The sequence below is a fragment of the Danio rerio genome, chromosome 19 (genome assembly GCF_049306965.1).
Source record: "Danio rerio strain Tuebingen ecotype United States chromosome 19, GRCz12tu, whole genome shotgun sequence".
In the NCBI taxonomy this organism is placed as follows: Eukaryota; Metazoa; Chordata; class Actinopteri; order Cypriniformes; family Danionidae; genus Danio; species Danio rerio.
Window position 1 is genome coordinate 1741906 of NC_133194.1, and position 21355 is coordinate 1763260.

The 21355-nt window shown below is 37.6% G+C and overlaps 2 protein-coding genes across 7 annotated transcripts; both read right to left on the reverse strand.

The window, feature by feature from the left end:
• Window positions 1-13: 13 nt before the first annotated feature.
• cfap20 (cilia and flagella associated protein 20) lies at window positions 14-12314 on the reverse strand. Of its 4 annotated transcripts, none has more exons than XR_012394501.1 (6): window positions 12177-12314; window positions 4093-4172; window positions 3256-3367; window positions 2446-2634; window positions 603-1138; window positions 14-276 (listed from the first exon to the last, which is right to left on the reverse strand). XR_012394501.1 is itself a non-coding variant. In XM_005173723.5 (6 exons), exons 1-6 carry the CDS (start codon window positions 12258-12260, stop codon window positions 128-130), a joined length of 582 nt encoding a protein of 193 aa, XP_005173780.1. In that variant the 5' UTR covers window positions 12261-12314; the 3' UTR covers window positions 14-127.
• Window positions 12315-13201: 887 nt separating this feature from the next.
• Window positions 13202-20763, reverse strand: oxsm (3-oxoacyl-ACP synthase, mitochondrial). 3 transcript variants are annotated; one of them, XM_068215219.1, is made up of 5 exons: window positions 20692-20763; window positions 19082-19301; window positions 17567-18352; window positions 14923-15135; window positions 13202-14810 (listed from the first exon to the last, which is right to left on the reverse strand). In XM_068215219.1, exons 3-5 carry the CDS (start codon window positions 18313-18315, stop codon window positions 14408-14410), a joined length of 1365 nt encoding a protein of 454 aa, XP_068071320.1. In that variant the 5' UTR covers window positions 18316-18352; window positions 19082-19301; window positions 20692-20763; the 3' UTR covers window positions 13202-14407. The 3 variants fall into 3 exon arrangements, with proteins under 3 accessions (XP_068071320.1, XP_073787451.1, XP_693069.5); XM_073931350.1 differs by having other exon boundaries at window positions 19040-19301; XM_687977.11 differs by lacking the exon at window positions 19082-19301.
• Between the last annotated feature and the right edge of the window lie 592 nt (window positions 20764-21355).

A 21355-nucleotide genomic window follows, 5' to 3' on the forward strand; every position in this document is an offset into this window, starting at 1 on the left:
ACAGCCCTCCGAGTTCACTTTGTGCATATAAAATATTTAATCATCAGAAGGAAAGCAGTCACACAGATGCGAAACAACACTTGAAAAAAACAACAGAAAGATCGAGAAGCGTGGAGAAACCCTGCCGTCACTGCTGTGGAGAGAATATAGAAGGTTAATACACTGTGATATAATGGAAACATTAACATTAATGGAGACCTACTATGGCTTTTTCAAGATGTAATATAAGCCTATGATGTCCCTAGTGTGTGTGTAGTTTCAGCTCAAAATACCACACTAACGCCCCATTCACACGGGGCTTCAGCGTCAACGCTTGACTGAAGGCGTGTCTGAAGTTGGGCCTACCGCGATCGTCATAGCAGCATCAGCCAATGAAATTCAGTCAGCAATAGGCCACTGTCTAGCTGGTGTATTTGCATACAGCGATCTGATTGGCTGACGCTTCCGTCGGAGCTTGAAAAGTTGAGCTAGTCCCAACTTCTGCACCGAGCAACGCCTCTGAAGCGGCGCCGACGGATCCACAATACAGTTCGTCAACGCCTGACGTCACCCATTCAAAGTAAATGGGAAGCGTTGACGTAGACGCCCTGTGTGAATGGGGCGTAATAATGTTTTCTAACTTTCTGAAACTGACCCTTTTAGGCTTTGTTCCTAATTGTGGTGTTTTGGCGACTTTCACTTAAAATTCAAATGAGATTTTTCAAAATAGGGCGGGGCTATAAATGCCTGTGTGTCAGCATAGTGGCAGATTCAAAAACAAGACATAAGACAAAACATCATATGCAAATGAGGGAGAGATGGTCACTAGTGGGCGGGGCTTTCCCCCTCTGATGACATCATACAAAGGGAGAATGTCAATCAAAGTGTTTCTGCAGACTGTTTAATCAAGTCTGATTATAAACAATGGAATTAATACATGTTTACTATTAGAAGCTGGATATTTTCACACACTGCTGACACACACCTGTGTTTAAACCTAAAGTGATTTCTTCATAATAGGTCTCCTTTAAAGCATGTTAATGCTCACCTTTGCTTTGTTCTGTACTGGTAAATAGAGTTTAAATTCAGCAGGCAGCTCGTCCTCAGAGTACAGCCGGTCTGAGAAATAAACCCTCCTGATGCGACAGTTTGCGTGAATCTGACAAACATCAAGATGAACATCATGACACTGTTAATAATCTGAGTCACTTCTGTTCTTAATAGCAGTGTTTATAATGCAGTAACAGCTGAACTCAGCTCCAGAACAAACCACTTGCCTAATTACCCTAACTTTACCCTAATTACCCTAGTGAAGCCTTTAAATGTCACTTTAATCTGAATACTAGTGTCTTGAAGAACATCAAGTCTAATTTTATGTGCTGTGATCATGGCAAAAAGAAAATAAATCAGTTATTAAAACTATTATGATTAGAAATGTGCTGAAGACAATCTTTTTTTTTTTTCATTTTTAAATGTAAACATTTCACAAGAGGGCTAACTTTCAACATATTTTTATGTATTTTCACTATCATGCAACCACATGACAGGTCTGTGCACATGTACACACTCACATACAACTCTTTAACTTAAATTTATTTACAAATAAAAAATATGCATTTTTAAAATACAAATCTAAAAACAAAAAACTCTCAAAAAGCACATTTAAACTATACTTGAAATCAAAATTTACAATATTTATATTAAATTGCTAGCCTTCACATCAAAGTTCCTGAAAGCAAAGGTCAAGGTTCTCTAGGACTGGCCAGCCCAGTCACCAGACATGAACATTATTGAGCATGTCTGGGGTAAGATGAAGGAGGAGGCGTTGAAGATGAACACAAAGACTCTTGATGAGCTCTGCAAGAAAGCTTTCTTCGCCATTCCAGATGATTTTATTAATCAGTGAGTCATGTCAGAGATGTATGGATGCAGTCCTCCACTCATGATGGAGTCAGACACAATATTCATTCCGTCTCCACTGCAGCAGGACTTTATATTCTATACTGGACATTATTTCTGTTCAGTGATGACACTTTAGTCTGAGCAGAGTCAGACCGCACTGTCCTCATCAAATCATTAATAATCAAGGCATGATCAGATTTAATTTAGGTAAAATGAGCCTCATCTAGAGGCTTTCGCCTTTCATATAAGACACTTCTGATAGCAAATCATCAACTAGAAGTCAACTTATTATTTGCTGTTCCTAAAATATTGGATAGACCACAAGACTTTTGTAAGGTAGTGTGTACATACACACACGTGTACGGCTAGTTGAGTCCTGGGAAGTTTGTATTTACTAGCAATCAAGTTATAATTCTGATGCCAGGGCAGCAATAACAGGAAAGTTCATCCTAGATCAAAGTGCGTCTAAATGAATGAGGGGAATACGTTGAAACATGTTATTTAATTCAGAGTATCAAAATCTCCTCATTCGCTGACGCAGGACTGTGGCTGTTTGTGGTTTACCTGCACTCGCAGCGTCTCGATGTAGTTGGTGCCGTACGCTCTCCTGGTGAAGTCGGACAGGTTGAACTGGATCTGGTTCCAGCCGTCGTCCAGCCTCATGGGCATGGTGCAGATGAAGGGCTTCACACGCGTGGTGCTCTGATAGTTACTCGCTCGGAAGCGCCGCCGCACGTTCTTATCATCCAGAACCTGAGCACACAAAACAAGCCTTCACCAGCTCATCCATCACACTGAGAAGAGCAGTAATGTTTCTACTGTGACCCGATGGACGTGTCCTAAAAGTTTGTCATGTACTGTAAGCTGAAGTCAAAATTACTCGCCCTCCGGTGAATTTTGTTTTTCCCGAATGATGTTGAACAGATTCAGGAATTTTTCACAGTATTTGCTATAATATTTTTTCTTCTGGAGAAAGTCTGATTTGTTTTATTTCAGCTAGAATAAAAGCAGATTTAATTTTTTTAAACCTATTTTAAGGTCAATATTATTATAATATTTAATTTTATATATTAAACAAAAAAAAACAAAACAACAACCAACACTTCTAAATGTACAGGTGCATTATAAAACTGTTATACCAAAATCAGGTCAACTCTTTGATTGATGTTAAGTGGTGTGAGGGCGGGATCAACCTGTCAATCATATAAAATCCACCAATGGCAAAATACGACCACCTAAACACGATCAAGCCCCGCCCCAACATCAGTTTTTATATTTGCATCACAACAGTGAAGAAAAGAGCATCGCAACTTCTGTTCTGACAAAAATAAACTAGAAAAGCTCCAAGAGAAACACACATAAACATCTGCCCACCTGAACTTCGAATGTGAAATACTTCTTGAGGTTTTTGATGATCATGACGAGGAAAGGAAGCTTGATGCCGAGGGTTTTCTTGGGGTCTGCCGGACACGTGATGTATGTGGTGCTGTGAGGACGATCAGACACACAGGTCAGTATGTGTGTGTGTGTTCAGATCAGACACACAGGTCAGTATGTGTGTGTGTGTGTGTGTTCAGATCAGATACACAGGTCAGCATCAGCCAGGCAGTGTGTGTGTGTGTGTGTGTGTTTGTGTGTGTGTGTGTGTGTTCAGATCAGATACACAGGTCAGCATCAGCCAGGCAGTGTGTTTGTGTGTGTGTGTGTGTGTGTGTGTGTGTGTGTGTGTGTGTGTGTTCAGATCAGATACACAGGTCAGCATCAGCCAGGCAGTGTGTTTGTGTGTGTGTGTGTGTGTGTGTGTTCAGATCAGATACACAGGTCAGCACCAGCAAGGCTCTGTGTGTGTGTGTGTGTGTGTGTGTGTGTGTGTGTGTGTGTGTGTGTGTGTGTGTGTTTGAGTGTGTATACCTTGTTCTCATTATGGTTAGTTGCTATGCTTTTGATCACATGTCCCACAAGTATAGCAATACCAGTAATTTTTGACCTTTTGGGGACATTTTTGTGACCGCATGAGGAAACGGGCGCATAAATCAGACAGAATTAAGTATTTTGAAAGTGTAAAAATGCAGATTGTTTCCTGTGAGGGTTTGGTTTAGAGGTAAAAAGAGCGAATGTAAAGTCTGTTCAGTAGAAACAGTATTATGCCTATGGGACGTCCCCATAAAGATACTTGATCTATGTGTTCAGATCAGACAGACACACACTCACCTTACGTTGGTTCCCTCCACCTCCAGCACCAGAGACTGGATGTCATTGTCTGTGATGCGCTTTATGTGTCCGTTTCTGACCTGCAGGAACATGAGCATCTCAATTTTAGATTTTTGTTTGAATAAATTAAATTAAAATCTATACAAAATTGTATAATCCATGCATGAATCAAAGGTAAAAAGTGATTTAATTCATAATCAGAAGACTCCCACTAACGTAAAAATGTAATTTCGTGCAACAATATTTATAATAGCAAAAATCTGATTTAAATACTGAATGATCACAGTTTGGCTCCGAAATCCTCATTCATTATAATCTGAAATATTTCAATCGTTTAAACATAACCAAATTTAGTATGATCACTTTTATTCTTATATATCTAATTCAGTCAGAATGTGTATGTTCTGATATATTCTAATTAGTATGTCAGAATAAGTGTGTTTTCATTTTTAGATAAATGTTTAACTGAGTATAAAACACATTTTATTTTTTATAAAAGTCAGTAAACACTTCCTTTGTAATATGCTATTTGAATTTTATTTTAATATGATTATTTAATATCACTTATCACAAAAAAATGGACATACTGTAGCACTATATTTCTAACAGAAATTATAGCATTTTAAACAAATTGTTATAGAAATATTTCTTTTTTTTTTTACTTGTACCCTTTGATTTTTTTCTTTTTAAATATTTCCCAAATAATGTTTAACAGAGGAAGGAAATTTTCACACTATGGCTGATAATATTTTTTCTTCTGGAAAAAGTCTTATTTGTTTTATTTCGGCTAAACTAAAAGCAGTTTTTAATTTTTTTAAAACCGATTTAAGATCACAATTATTAGCCTCTTTAAGCTATAATTTTTTTCGATAGTCCACAGAACAAACCATCATTATACAATAACTTGCCTAATTAACTTAATTAACCCAGTGAAGCCTTTAAATGTCACTTTAAGCTGTACAGAAGTGTCTTGAAGAATATCTAGTCTAATATTATTTACTGTCATCATGACAAGGATAAAATAAATCAGTTATTAGAGATGAGTTATTAACACTATTATGATTAGAAATGTGTTGAAAAAAAACTTGCTCTCCGTTAAACAGAAATTTGGGGAAAAAATTATTCAGGGGGGATAAGTTAATAATTCTGACTTTAACTGTGTAACATTATATATATATATTACATATAACTAGATATTAAAGTTTGAGGACAAACTTTATGGTGGCTTGAAAAGCCGAATCTGAAAGTTTGAAGTGGTTTTAAAGTGTAAATAGCATGTTAGTATGATTTTAGCTTGAGTTAACATATTACTAGCATGAATTAGCATGTTAGTAGCATGATTCTTACATGAATTAGCATGCTGTTAGCATGATTCTAGCATGAATTAGCATGTTACTAGCATGATTCTAGCATGAATTAGCATGTTGTTAGCGTGATTCTACCATGAATTAGCATTTTACTAGGCGGTTGTTAGGGTGTTTAAAGTGGTTGCTAGGTGGTTGCTAAGGTGGTGCAAGGCAGTTGCTAAGGTGGTCTGACTAGTTGCTAGGTGGTTGCTAAGGTGTTGCTAGATGGTTGCTAGGGTGTTTTGAGTGGTTGCTAGGTGGTTGCTAGGGTGGTGCTAGGCAGTTGCTAAGGTGTTCTGACTAGTTGCTAAGTGGTTACTAAGGTGTTGCAAGGTGGTGGCTAGGGTATTCTGAGTGGTTGCTAGGTGGTTGCTAAGGTGTTGCTAGGCGGTTGCTAGGGTGTTCTGAGTGGTTGCTAAGGTGTTGCTAGGTGGTTGCTAAGGTGTCCTAAGTGGTTGCTAGGTGGTTGCTAGGGTATTCTGATTGGTTGCTAAGGCCTTACTAGGTGGTTGCTAGGGTGTCCTGAGTGGTTGCTAGGTGGTTGCTAAGGTGTTGCTAGGTGGTTGCTAGGGTGTTCTGAGTGGTTGCTAAGGTGTTGCTAGGCGGTTGCTAGGGTGTTCTGAGTGGTTGCTAGGTGGTTGCTAAGGTGTTGCTAGGTGGTTACTAAGGTGTCCTAAGTGGTTGCTAGGTGGTTGCTAAGGTGTTGCTAGGTGGTTGCTAAGGTGTTGCTAGGCGGTTGCTAGGGTGTCCTAAGCGGTTGCTAGGTGGTTGCTAAGGTGTTGCTAGGTGGTTGCTAGGGTGTTCTGAGTGGTTGCTAGGTGGTTGCTAAGGTGTTGCTAGGTGGTTGCTAAGGTGTCCTAAGGCGTTGCTAGGTGGTTGCTAGGGTGTCCTGAGTGGTTGCTAGGTGGTTGCTAAGGTGTTGCTAGGTGGTTGCTAGGGTGTCCTGAGTGGTTGCTAGGTGGTTGCTAAGGTGTTGCTAGGTGGTTGCTAGGGTGTCCTGAGTGGTTGCTAGGTGGTTGCTAAGGCGTTGCTAGGGTGTTCTGAGTGGTTGCTAGGTGGTTGCTAAGGTGTTACTAGGCGGTTGCTAAGGTGTCCCAAGTGGTTGCTAGGTGGTTGCTAAGGTGTTGCTAGGTGGTTGCTAAGGTATTCTGAGTGGTTGCTAAGGCGTTGCTAGGCGGTTGCTAGGGTGTCCTGAGTGGTCGCTAGGCCCTTACTAAGGCATTACTAGGCCGTTGCTAGGTGGTTGCTAGGCGGTTGCTAGGGTAATTTGGGTGGTTGCTAGGCAGTTGCTAGGGTACCCTGGTTGGTTACTAGGCAAGCCTCACATACATGCTTGATAAAACATTTATACTTGGTAAGCATTTCTAGCAAGTTACAGTACTTGGCTAGTCAATATTAGCATGTAGCTAGTCACTGCTAGCATGTGTAGCATATAGGAAGTTCCGTTTGCTAGCATGAGTCAAACGAGCCAATCTCCAAGTCTCTACGATGTTCTGATGCTGAGATATAGCTGTTGATGAATGGTTGCTAGGGTACTCTGTTTTGTTGCTATGGGCGAGGTTACAGAGTGAACTTGAATGTGGTTGGTTGTCTTAGTCAAATGAACCAACCCCCATGTCTCTATGACTCTGCTTTGCAAAGATATGCATCTTGGCTTATTTTAATGGAAGTCTATGGAATCAATTTGGGGGCGTGGCTTGTGAGCTTTATTATCATATTGATATGCTCATTGGTTGTCTGAGTCAGATGAGCCATCCCCCAAGTCAATAGGACACTGCTATGCAAAGATATGCATGTAGGCCAGTTATTAACATGGGTCTAGTATGAATTAGCATGTTACTAGCATGATTCAAGTACAAATTAGCATGTCATTAGCATGTTTCCAGTATGAGTTAGCATGTCATTAGCATGATTAGCATATGAGTAGCATGTTGCTAGCATGATTGGCATGTCATTAGCATGTTAGAATTATAAGCATTTGATAGCACAGCTAATTACATTCTATAGAACAGTTGCTAGGGTGCAGTATGTGGTAGTTAGGGGTGTGGCTAGAAAGTTAAAAGGCCATCAGTGATTGGCTGCTGGCTAGACTGAGTTAAATGAGCTCAGCCATTAGTCTGTATGACAGTCTGATGCAGAGTTATGAGCTCACAAAGTTTGATCCCATGTTAAGTCAATGAGAGTCTTTTGTAATGGAAGTGTACGGGACAGTTGCTAGGGTGCAGTATGTGGTAGTTAGGGGTGTGGCTAGAAAGTTAAAAGCTCATCAGTTATTGGCAGTTTGGTTGTCTGAGTTAAATGAGCTCAGCCATTAGTCTGTATGACAGTCTGATGCAGAGTTATGAGCTCACAAAGTTTGATCCCATGTTAAGTCAATGAGAGTCTTTCGAATGGAAGTCTACGGGACAGTTGCTAGGGTGCCATAAGTGGTTGCTAGGGAGTGGCTAGTAAGTCTAAAGGTCATCAGTGATTGGCTGCTGACTAGACTGAGTTGAATGGGGCCTGACTCTAGTCTGTAGGACAGTCTGATGCAGAGTTATGAGCTCACAAAGGTTGACCCAATGTTAAGTCAATGGCAGTCTTTTACAATGGAAGTCTATGGGACAGTTGCTAGGGTGCCAAAAGTGGTTGCTAGGGAGTGGCTAGTAAGTTTAAAGGTCATCAGTTATTGGCTGCTGGCTAGACTGAGTTAAATGAGCCCAGTTAGAAGTCTGTAGGACAGTCTGATGCAGAGTTATGAGGTCACAAAGTTTGACCCAATGTTAAGTCAATGGGAATTTTGGGAATTTTCCGGGTCGTTTTTCGGAAAACCGAAAGTCGGATCAGTTGGAACAGATATAGCAACCCGAGTCAGACCAGTTTGAAGGTTTGACGAAAGTTTGAAGTATGAAGCTTGAAAAGTTTAGGAGGAGATACACTTTAAAATTAGTCTCAGAAGAATAAGAAGAAGAAGAAGAAGAAGAAGAAGAACTAGATTCTGAAAGTTTGAGAACAAACTTTGAGGCTGGCTTGTGAAAGCCTGAGGGTGATAGTTTATTTAAACAGTTTTAAAAAGTATGAAAAGCTAGATAGATAGATAGATAGATAGATAGATAGATAGATAGATAGATAGATAGATAGATAGATAGATAGATTAGCATGTTATTAGCATGATTTTAACGTGAAATAGCATGTTGTTAGCATGATTTTAGCATGAATTAGCATGTTGTTAGCATGATCCTAGTATGAATTAGCATGTTGTTAGCACGATTCTAGCATGAATTAGCATGTTACTAGCACGATTCTAGCATAAATTAGCATGTTGTTAACACGATTCTAGCATGAATTAGCATGTTACTAGCATGATTCTAGCATAAATTAGCATGTTGTTAGCATGATTCTAGCATGAATTAGCATGTTTCTAGCATGTTTCTAGCATGAATTAGCATGTTGTTAGCACGATTCTAGCATGAATTAGCATGTTACTAGCACGATTCTAGCATGAATTAGCATGTTAATAGCACGATTCTAGCATGAATTAGCATGTTGTTAGCATGATTCTAGCATGAATTAGCATGTTGTTAGCACGATTCTAGCATGAATTAGCATGTTACTAGCACGATTCTAGCATGAATTAGCATGTTACTAGCATGATTCTAGCATGAATTAGCATGTTACTAGTACAATTCTAGCATGAATTAGCATGTTACTAGCATGATTCTAGCATGAATTAGCATGTTACTAGCACAATTCTAGCATGAATTAGCATGTTGTTAGCACGATTCTAGCATGAATTAGCATGTTGTTAGCACGATTCTAGCATGAATTAGCATGTTACTAGCATGATTCTAGCATGAATTAGCATGTTACTAGCAAGATTCTAGCATGATTTAGCATGTTACTAGCATGATTCTAGCATAAATTAGCATGTTGTTAGCATGATTCTAGCATGAATTAGCATGTTACTAGCATGTTTCTAGCATGAATTAGCATGTTGTTAGCACGATTCTAGCATAAATTAGCATGTTACTAGCACGATTCTAGCATGAATTAGCATGTTAATAGCACGATTCTAGCATGAATTAGCATGTTGTTAGCATGATTCTAGCATGAATTAGCATGTTGTTAGCAGGATACTAGCATGAATTAGTATGTTACTAGCACGATTCTAGCATGAATTAGCATGTTACTAGCATGATTCTAGCATGAATTAGCATGTTACTAGCATGATTCTAGCATGAATTAGCATGTTACTAGCATGATTCTAGCATAAATTAGCATGTTGTTAGCATGATTCTAGCATGAATTAGCATGTTACTAGCATGATTCTAGCATAAATTAGCATGTTACTAGCATGATTCTAGCATGAATTAGCATGTTACTAGCATGATTCTAGCATGAATTAGCATGTTGTTAGCATGATTTTAGCATGAATTGGCATGTTACTAGCATGATTCTAGCATGAATTAGCATGTTGTTAGCATGATTCTAACATGAATTAGCATGTTACTAGCATGATTCTAGCATGAATTAGCATGTTGTTAGCATGATTCTAGCATGAATTAGCATGTGACTAGCAAGATTCTAGCATGAATTAGCATGTTGTTAGCATGATTCTAGTATAAATTAGCATGTGACTAGCATGATTCTGGCATGAATTAGCATGTGACTAGCATGATTCTAGCATGAATTAGCATGTAACTAGCATGTTTCTAGCATGAATTAGCAAATTGTTAGCATGATGGATAGATGGACGGATAGATGATAGATAGATAGATAGATAGATAGATAGATAGATAGATAGATAGATAGAGGTAGATAGATAGATAGATAGATAGATAGATAGATAGATAGATAGATAGATAGATAGATAGATAGATAGAGGTAGATAGATGATAGATAGATAGATAGATAGATAGATAGATAGATAGATAGATAGATAGATAGATAGATAGATAGATAGATAGATAGATAGATAGATAGATAGATAGATAGATAGAGGTAGGTAGGTAGATAGATAGAGGTACGTAGATAGATAGATAGATAGATAGATAGATAGATAGATAGATAGATAGATAGATAGATAGATAGATAGATAGATAGATAGATAGATAGATAGATAGATAGATAGATAGATAGATAGATAGATAGATAGAGGTAGGTAGGTAGATAGATAGAGGTACGTAGAAAGATGATAGATAGATAGATAGATAGATAGATAGATAGATAGATAGATAGATAGATAGATAGATAGATAGATAGATAGATAGATAGATAGGTAGATAGATAGAGGTACGTAGATAGATAGATAGATAGATAGATAGATAGATAGATAGATAGATAGATAGATAGATAGATAGATAGATAGATAGATAGATAGATAGATAGATGGTGTGCGAGCCTGATTCAAACAAGCCAACCCCCGCCTCTCTACGTTGTTCTGATGCTGAGATATAGCTGCTATTATATCGTTGCTAGGTTAGTCTGTTTTGTTGCTATGGAGTTGATTGACAGCTTAGACTGATGATGTATCAAAGCTTCTTGCCAGTATGAACAGTTAAAAACAACCCCCATGTCTCTATCACACTGCAGCATGACAATATCAGTCTGAACCTCTTTAATGGCAGTCTATGGGACAGTTGCTAGGGTGCAGTATCTGGTTGTTAGGGTGTGGCTAGAAAGTTAAAAGGCCATCAGTGATTGGCTGCTGGCTAGACTGAGTTAAATGAGCTCAGCCATTAGTCTGTAGGACAGTCTGATGCAGAGTTATGAGCTCACAAAGTTTGATCCCATGTAAAGTCAATGAGAGTATTTTGCAATGGAAGTCTATGGGACGGTTTCTAGGGTCCAAAAGTGGTTGCTAGGGCGTGGCCAGAAAGTTTAAAGGTGGTCAGTCATTGGCAGTTTGATAGTCTGAGTTAAATGAGCCCAGTTAGAAGTCTGTGTGACATTCTGATGCGGAGTTATGAGGTCACAAAGTTTGATCCAATGTTACGTCTATGGGATTTTTCCGACGGTCCCGGGACGTTTTTCGGAAAACCGAAAGTCGGATCAGTCGGAAAGGATATAGCAACTCGAGTCAGAATAGTTCGGAGGTCTGACCCGAGTTTGATGGTCATAGCTTGAAAGGCCTAGGACGAGATAGAGTTTAATTTTTAGTCTCAGAAGAAGAATAATAATATTAATAATAATAAGTTTAATAGGATAACAGTAGTCTGGCTTGCTACACAAGCCAGCCTAATAATAATAAGTTTACGTGAGATAACAGTATGTTGGCTTTTCAAGCCACCATAAATATATAAACTAATTTAATTTTAACTAATAAAGCAGTAAAATGGTCTCAGTAAAACTTCACATAAACGTTTCATTAGCCAACATTAACTAATTAATTCATTATTTAATTATGTAACATTAACAGTGACGTATATCAAGCACTACACGGCCTCAGGTATTAATATTAGATCACCGAATGATTATAGCACTCATATAATACGGTACACATTTATGAATTAACATGCTTACCATAATAGTGTCATATAGTAATGTCCAAAAATACCTTAAGTTACCATGGTAATACCACAATACTTTTAGCAGTGATGTTATAATGCCATTGAGACTTCACTGACAGACATACTGTAGACCTGAGGTAAACAATGACTATACAGTTAACGTTAACCCAAATCTGTCATTAGTGCAGGTTCGCTGTTTATTAGCAGCACCTGAGCTGCTTCAGTCAGCCTAGCATCATCATCAGCTCACCTTCTTGTCCCATATCTGCAGGGGTTTGCTGCCGATACTGTAGAGGATGGACAGAAATCCGCTCTGGAATGTATTTTTGAACATAATCCTGCGTCTGCTTTAACATCAAATCACACCATGTACTGTTTACTCGGCTCTGAACGCGTCCGGCTGGATCGCTCGCCTGCAGATCTCGGGTTCCGCCTGACGAACGCTAAACAAATCCACACATCAGACAGTCGTCGTGTGTTAGACTAAAGTGCGTGATATTGAGTTAAATGTGTCGTCTGATGTGATGGATCCTCAGCGGCGACACCGAGCAGGATTTTCCGAGTTTATTTGGGAGTTGCTAAGAGACGTGACGTCGGCTGGTTGTCACGTCGGACCCTTTAATGTTGACACGTCTGTTGCTATAGAAACAGTGACCCCGTTAGCATGGCAAGTCGTCTTATTAAAATGTAAAAGTCGTATATTTATGCTATTAAGTGCTTATTATTTAGGGATTAACCTTAGTACAAGTTTAAAATACATTGGTACTTATTCATTGGATACTAGATGCTCCTATTATTAGATACTGATATCCACTGATTAAATATTGATATCACCTATGTATTACTTACGTTAGTGTTTATTCAGACCGGATTTATTAGGTACGGGTTTAATTAAAATGTTAACGTCCTTATTCTATAAAGTTCAGTAAAACATTGTCATTTAGAACATTTTTCCACCCCAGAAATGTACATTAGGTCAGAATCAGAAATATTTTCATTTATTGTGATTGAAATTCTGAATTATTCAATCAAATATTGAATTTGTAGTTATAATATACTGTATATTGGATGGGTTTAAAAGCATAGCACCTTTTTGTGTTATTTTATGCACAAATTGCTCTAAAAATACCATTTATTTATTATAAAAGATCAGAGAAACATATTTTTTTTTTTATAAAATAGTCATTACTACTACTACTACTACTAATAATAATGATATTAAATAATACAATGTTGCATGGAAAAGGTTCATTATAATACAACCACAAACTTAAATATACTTTAAAATGCATTTTATTTTATTTAAAATAACCTTTCTGACTATATATAACGAAGATGACCATGAAATTTTCATATTACCAAGACGCAACACATCTCTTCTCTGATTGGTGCTTATTAGTATGAGGGCGGAATCAACCTGTCAATCATGTGATCCAACAATAGCAAAGCATCCAATCAAGTCCACATAGACAAAATCAAGCCCCGCCCACAGTAAAAAAAAACAAAAAAACATCGCAACTTATAATACAAACATTCAAAGATTGCAGTTTGTCAATTAAGAGATCAACCATCGAATCAACTACACAGACAAAATCAAGCCCCGCCCACATCAGAAAAAAAGTTTAAAAGGGCCCATGACATTAAAATAAAGATTTTAAATGTTAGTATCAGTGTATATAATACTAATAACACAAACATTCAAAGACTGCAGTTGGTCACTTCCCGCCTAAATGGATCAACAATTTTTTTCATACTTCAGTTTCTCATCAAATGTACAGACCAATCAAATGCTCTCTAGCATCTAACATGCCACGCCCCCTTCTTCTCATTTTCTTTTCATTTGAAGTGCTTGATCTAAACCACTCTCATTGGCAGAGCTGTAATACAAATGCTATTGGCTGTTTTTTAAAGTGGAGGAGCTACACTATGTCCCGCCCTCTCTTCATGTTTCAGTTGAGATTACGTCAAACATCGAATAAAAAAGGAGCCTTTCAAAGTCATTAACCATCAGATTCTGATTGGTGCTTACTAGCATGAGGGCGGAATCAACCTGTCAATCACGTGATCCAACAATAGCAAAGTCCACATAGACAAAATCAAGCCCCGCCCACAGTAAAAAAAAAAAAACATCGCAACTTATAATACAAACATTCAAAGATTGCAGTTTGTCACTTCCCAACTAAATGGATCAACAATTTTTTTCTTGTCGCTTCATTCTTTAGTTTCTTATCAAATCTACTGACCAATCAAATGCTCTCTGGTGTCTGATATGCCCCGCCCCCTTCATCTTGTTTGCTTTTCTTTTGATGTGCTTGATCTAAACCCCTCACTGGCAGAGCTGCGATAAAAAATGCTATTGGCTGTTTTTTAAAGGGGAGGAGCCACCAATAGCAACCATCCAATCAACAGACAAAATCAAGCTCCGCCCACAATAATAATCACAACTTTTATTTCATGCGGAGTTTTAATATGTAAATGGAATCACACACTTGCAAGACAGAGAGAAGCATTAGTTCCACCGAAGCCGAATGAGTTTGTGAGGGCGATTCTCCGTCCGCTGGTTCTCCACTCCTGCGCCGCACAGGGCACGTAATTGAGGTTAAACTCTGGTTCTGTGCGGTCCAGATTGAGCGTCGGCGGCAGAATGGCATGATGGCAGGCGAGGGCGGTGAATGCAGTCTCCAGCGCGCCTGCCGCCCCCAGCAGATGACCAGTTGCTCCTTTAGTGGACGACACAGCCAGAGAAAGCACACTGGGCTCAAACAGCCTCTTGATGGCGGCGTTCTCTGCAGCGTCTCCTAGTGGTGTGGAAGTGGCGTGAGCGTTGATGTACGACACGTCTGAAGGGCTTAATCCTGCGTTGCGGAGAGCGGCAGACATACACCTGAAAACACAGAAGATGATCAGCAGGATTTAACATCAACACTGGAGGAAACTGTTGTGGCCGTAGAAAACTAGACGCTACAAATAATATTTTAATTTGTTAAAGCGGTTACCGAAATGCACCGTCTCCATCCGCAGTGGGTGCAGTAATGTGGCTGGCATCTCCAGAGAGACCGTAACCCATGATCTCAGCGTAGACCCGCGCTCCTCTCCGCTGCGCACGACTGAACTCCTCCAGAACCAGCACCGCTGCTCCTTCTCCCATCACAAACCCTTCTCTGTCCGGGTGAAACGGTCTCGAGGACAGCCTGGGCTCATGGTTCCAGCTAGAGCCAATGCATTCATCAAATTAACATCTGGATGTGCCACTTTTTTTTTTTTCATTAGACAGTAGTTTTGTCATGCTACTAGAATTTAAGAACCAATCGGAACTAAGTTTTAAAAACGTAAATTTCCCGCAAACATTTTAGTAAGTAAAGGTCCAGTGTAGTGCTTTGAAATGTGCATTTTTATTCGATGTTTATTCGACGTAATCCAAACTGAAACATGAAGAGAGGGTGGGTTATAGTGTAGCTCCTATTCTTTAAAAAAAAAACAGCCAATAGCGTTTTGTTTTAGGAGTGGTTGAGCTGAAGCACATCAAACGAAAAGCGTCTTGTAGGGGGCGGGGCTTGTCAGAAACTAGAAAGCATTTGATTGGTCAAAAGATTTGAGTATGAGGTGTCGAACATCTGCCCAGGGCCAGACACAATCTGCAGACTTTTTTTCTTTTGCTATTTCTGCATAGAATTTTGTTTAAAAAAAACAAAAAATAAAACAAAGATATGATGCAGAATGATTATGATCAGCTAAAAACCTAAAAACCTAACACACAAAAATTTTAAAATAACACATAAAAATAGTTTATTTATTTGCATATTTATTTATTTATTGTTATTTTTATGCTAAATATTATTTATTTATTTACTCATTTATTTATTTGCATATTTATTTATTAGTAGTTATATTTATGCAGGAATTTATGCATTGATTTACACATTTATTTATTTGCGCATTTCTTCATTTATTGTTACATTTATGCATGAATTTATGCATTTATTTATTTGCGTATTTATTTATTTATTGTTATATTTATGCAGGAATTTATGCATTTATTTACTCATTTGTTTATTTATTTGCCTATTTATTTATTTATCATTATAATTATGCAGGAATTTATGCATTTATTTACTCATTTATTCAATTGCGTATTTGTTTATTTATTTATTGTTAAATTAATGAAGGAAATTACGCATTTATTTATTCATTTATTCATTTATGTATTTATTATTATATTTATGCAGAAACTTGTGCATTCATTTACTCATTTATTTGTTTATTTGCGTATTTATTTGTCTATAGTTATATTTATGTATAAATGTATACATTTATTTACTCATTTATTTATTTGCGTATTTGTTTATTTATTTATTGTTATATTTCTGCAGAAATTAATTTAGTTACTCATTTATTTATTTTTTATATTTATTTATCTATTTATTTATTGTTTCATTTATGCAGAAATGTATGCATTTATTTACTTATTTAAATATTGATGTATTTATTTATTGTTATATTTATGCAAGAATTTTTGCAAAGGTCCAGCGTTTTGTTTTAGGAGTGGTTGAGCTGAAGCAACTTGAAGCGGGCGGGGCTTGTCAGACACTAGAAAGCATTTGATTGGTCAAAAGATTTGAGTATGAGGTGACGAACATATGCCCAGGGCCAGACACAATCTGCAGACTTTTTTTCTTTTGCTATTTCTGCATAGAATTTTGTAAAAAAAATAAAACAAAAAAATAAAACAAAGATATTATGTGGAATGATTTTGATAGTGTAGGAGCTAAAAACCTGACACACAAAAATTTTAAAATAACACATAAAAATAGTTGTTTATTTATTTGCGTATTTATTTATTGTTAATTTTATGCAAAATATTATTTATTTATTTACTCATTTATTTATTTGCATATTAATTTATTTCTAGTTATATTTATGCAGGAATGTATGCATCGATTTACACATTTATTTATTTGTACATTTATTTATTTATTGTTACATTTTTGCATGAATTTATGCATTTATTTATTTATTTATTTATTGTTATATTTTTGCATGAATTTATGCATTTATTTATTTGCGTATTTATTTATTTATTGTTATATTTATGCAGGAACTTATTCATTTATTTACTCATTTATTTATTTATTTGCGTATTTATTTATTCATTTATTGTTGCATTCATGCAGAAATGTATGCATTTATTTACTCATTTATTTGCCTATTTATTTATTTATCATTATATTTATGCTGGAACTTATGCATTTATTTACTCATTTATTCATTTGCATATTTGTTTATTTATTTGTTTGTTAAATTTATGAAGAAATTAATGAAATTATGCATTTATTTATTCATTTATGTATTTATTTATTATTATATATATGCAGAAACTTGTGCATTCATTTACTCATTTATTTGTTTATTTGCGTATTTATTTATTTATTGTTATATTTATGTAGAAATTTATAGATTTATTTACTCATTTATTTATTTGCGTATTTGTTTATTTATTTATTGTTTTATTTATGCAGAAATTACGTTTTTTAAATGACCAAAATTCCAGTATGGTGACAACACTACTAGACAGTGCTTTTTTACTGAACATACCAAAATCATGACCTAAATCAGTATCGTTGCACCCCTAATTATACTTGCCTAGTGCTTAAAGCCCGAGCACGAGCAAACCCAGCGATGGAGAGTGGACCAATACAGGCCTCCGTCCCGCCGGCGAGCATCACCTCAGCATCACCGTGAGAAATAAACCGTGCAGCATCACCGACAGCATGAGCTCCTGTGGTGCAGGCGGTGGACACGGCATGATTGGGCCCCTTCAGTTTGTGTTTGATGCTGATGTGTCCTGCTGCCATGTTCACCAGTATGCGCGGCACAAAAAACGGGCTGACTTTGCTGTATCCGCGAGTCTGAAAAGCGGAGGCGGTGTTATAAATCTCCTCCAGGGGGACCATACCCATCCCGACTGCAACCCCGGTGCTTTCTTGCTCCTCAGGGCTTCTGGGATACCACCCGCAGTCATTTAGAGCCAGATTAGCAGCTCCGATAGCCATCACTGTAGCCTGGGACATGCTGTTGATTTCCGCTTTGGATGCAAATGATTCTTGGGTGAAATCTCCAGGCTTTTCTCCTCTCGGGACGCGAGCTGCTACTTTACACGGGACGCTTTTATACTCCTCGCCGTTTAAAGCAACCAGTCCGCTTTCTCCACCGATCAGACGCTGCCATGGAAGAGCACTTCCTGTCCCGAGGGGACACACGAGGCCGATGCCGGTGATCACCACACGTCTGGGACTGGAGTGTTTTCTTGCTGAGCAGACCTTGATGATGTTGGATTGAGATATGGAGGAGAGGGATAGAAAATGGCTCTTCTGAAAGCATCTCAGAGACATCGTGAGGAACGAATGCTGAGGCTACATCAGATATTCACTGCAAGAACAAGAAGATCAAATTAATGCGTCATATTAATAAAGTTGCATGATAATTTGTCGATTTAAACCCCAATTTGATCTTGCTTATATCCAGGGCCAGACAGAATCTGCAGACTTTTAAGACTTTTTTTTAATCTGTGGATTTATTTAGAATGATTGTGGGAGTCTTGGAGAAAACCTGATACATACATGTTTGGGGGCAACACAGTGGCTCAGTGGGTAGCACTGTCACCTCAAAGTAAGAAGGTCACTGGTTCGAGCCTCAGCTGGGCCAGTTGGCATTTCAGTGTGGAGGTGTCCCCCACAGGATAAGTTGGCGGTTCATTCCGCTGTGGCGACCCCAGATTAATAAAGGGACTAAGCCGAAAAGAAAATGAATGAATGAATGTGTGTGTGTGTGTGTGTGTGTGTGTGTGTGTGTGTGTGTGTGTGTGTGTGTGTGTGTGTGTGATTGAGTGTGTATGAGTGTTTGCGAGTACTGGGTTGCGGCTGGAAGGGCATCTACTGTGTAAAACATATGCTAGAACAGTTGGCAGTTCATTCCACTGTGGCAACTCCTGATAAATAAAAGGACTCAGCCAAAGGAAAATGAATGAATGAATCTCTTGTTTAATAAACAAAGCTAAAGCAGTACCCTCATATAATAAATTAGACAACTAAAATGCAGAAAATTCAATAATATTACTGAAAAATGGCGAGGCAGTGGCGCAGTAGGTAGTGTTGTCACCTCACAGCAAGAAGGTCGCTGAGTCACTACTTCGAACCTCGGCTCAGTTGGCGTTTGTGTGGAGTTTGCATGTTCTCCCTGCCTTCGCGTGGGTTTCCTCCAGTGCTCCGGTTTCCCCCACAGTCCAAAGACATGCGGTACAGGTGAATTGGGTAGGCTAAATTGTCCGTTGTGTGTGTGGATGTTTCCCAGAGATGGGTTGCTGCTGGAAGGGCATCCGCTGCGTAAAACATATGCTAGAACAATTGGCAGTTCATTGCACTGTGGCGACTCCTGATAAATAAAAGGACTCAGCCGAAGGAAAATGAATGAATGAATGAATGAATCTCTTGTTTAATAAACAAAGCTAAAGCAGTACCCTCATATAATAGACAACTAAAGTTCAATAATATTACTGAAAAATAAAAATTAAACTGATTCAATATATATCGAGACACAATTGCATCAATATATTTAGTGATGTGCTTAAAATCTGTGGAAGTCTGCAGATTTCTGAGGGGACATTCTATGTGGTCACACTTATACCCATTGAGGTAAAGTTGGTTTTATATTAACACATCAAATCTGACTTTATCCTTAACATTATAATTTCAGAAAAGTCTCATTTGCAAAGTAGGAAAATCATATTATCACCCAATGACTATCAAAGTACAACATTGTTCACTTCACATTGCTGTTTTTACATTTAGAGGCAATATTCAAAGTAGCGTGGGAAACACTAAACAATACCCTGCTGAAAAATCCCGCTTTAACCAGCTTAGGCTGGTTGGCTGGTTTTAGCTGGTCGACCAGCCTGGTTTTAGAGGGGTTTTGGCCATTTCCACCCTGGTCTTAGCTGGTCAGGCTAAAAAATGACCAGCCAAATCCAGCTTGATCAGCCTGGTTTAAGCTGGATATAGCTGGTTTTGGCTGGATTCCCAGATTGGCTAGGCTGGCCAAGCTGGTTTTAGCTGGTAATCTCCCAGCCTGACCAGCTAAGACCAGGCTGGAAATGGCTGGAAACCAGCCTGGAAGTGGCCAAAACCCCTCTAAAACCAGCCTGGTCGACAAGCTAAAACCAGCCAACCAGCCTAGGCTGGTTTAAGCTGGATTTTTCAACAGGGTATAGAGACAGTGTCACAAGAAAAATAATTAAAAATAAATTTTAACAAGTTTGTGAATATAAAACCAACTTTACATCAATCTAAATGAATAAATAAGTTATGAGTAGATGCTTTTTAAATGAATTTAATATGAATATTATGCTGTAAGCATGTCACACATTGTCTGTTGTCTCACATTGTCACTAAAAATGTCAACTACCCACATATATTACAAAAAACTATAACTTATATTATACTGAAATATATATATATATATATATATATATATATATATATATATATATATATATATATATATTATTCTAATATTTTATTTTACAACAAACTTTAAATAAAATTAATAATAACCTTCAATGATTTCACATTATTAAGCTCAATTTGATTAGTAACGCTACTGTGCGCTGAATATAACAGTTAACGTAATAATAGTTATAATAGTTAACGTAACGTTATATCTACTTAACAAGTCCACATGCTTCATTTACAACAGGTCATCAAAATACGTACTGTTATTCATGGCTCCAGCAGTGGCTAAAGTAAACAGACCAACCAGTCAGATACACAGAAGAGAGACAGACTAACTTCCGGTTTATGGTAGTTTCTATAATAAAAGTCTCTACACTTCGTGCTAAAAGTGTCTAAAACAAACTAAGTTTAGGTTTTATTTTTCCAAGCTAAAATAACCACCAGAAAACGTTTCCGATCTTATGTTAAGATTTATACTTATCGCAAATGCCCTCAAACACAAACTGAAGCGAAAATGACCAACACAAGCTCTGACATGCTTTTTAATTATTTAGTTTTTATCTTGTTGTAGTGATGATTTTGTAACTTTTAGTTTGGTTTTTAATTTACGAGCATTTTTATGTAGTTTTTAAATATTTAGTTGAAGTTTAAGTCAATTTCTCAGACGTAGCATATCATTTTTGGCGTAAACCAAAGCAAAGTTTAATGCTTGCTCAATGTTAGTTAAAGTTGCCCTATTATTTTTAATAACCAATAATAACCCAACACTACAACCTCGCCTCTTTTTGAAATCTCCTCTAGACACACCCCTTACTGCTGATTGGCGGCGGTGTATTTTCAGACTGTCAAATAAGCTCCATCACTCTGTGGTATTTCCCAGATCTTCCGCTACATGTGCTTATTTTAATTCATTTATTTATTTGGG

Coding starts and splice junctions, on each gene's coding strand:
- cfap20 (XM_073930649.1), bottom strand. CDS start 12,260: ATGTTCAAAAATACATTCCAGAGCGGATTTCTGTCCATCCTCTACAGT. Junction 2,635..3,255: donor ATTTCACATTCGAAGTTCAG/GTGGGCAGATGT, acceptor TTGTGTGCTCAG/GTTCTGGATGATAAGAACGT. Junction 1,139..2,445: donor TCGAGACGCTGCGAGTGCAG/GTAAACCACAAA, acceptor GATGTTTGTCAG/ATTCACGCAAACTGTCGCAT.
- oxsm (XM_687977.11), bottom strand. CDS start 18,315: ATGTCTCTGAGATGCTTTCAGAAGAGCCATTTTCTATCCCTCTCCTCC. Junction 15,136..17,566: donor GCTCGGGCTTTAAGCACTAG/GCAAGTATAATT, acceptor CATTGGCTCTAG/CTGGAACCATGAGCCCAGGC. Junction 14,811..14,922: donor GATGGAGACGGTGCATTTCG/GTAACCGCTTTA, acceptor CTGTGTTTTCAG/GTGTATGTCTGCCGCTCTCC.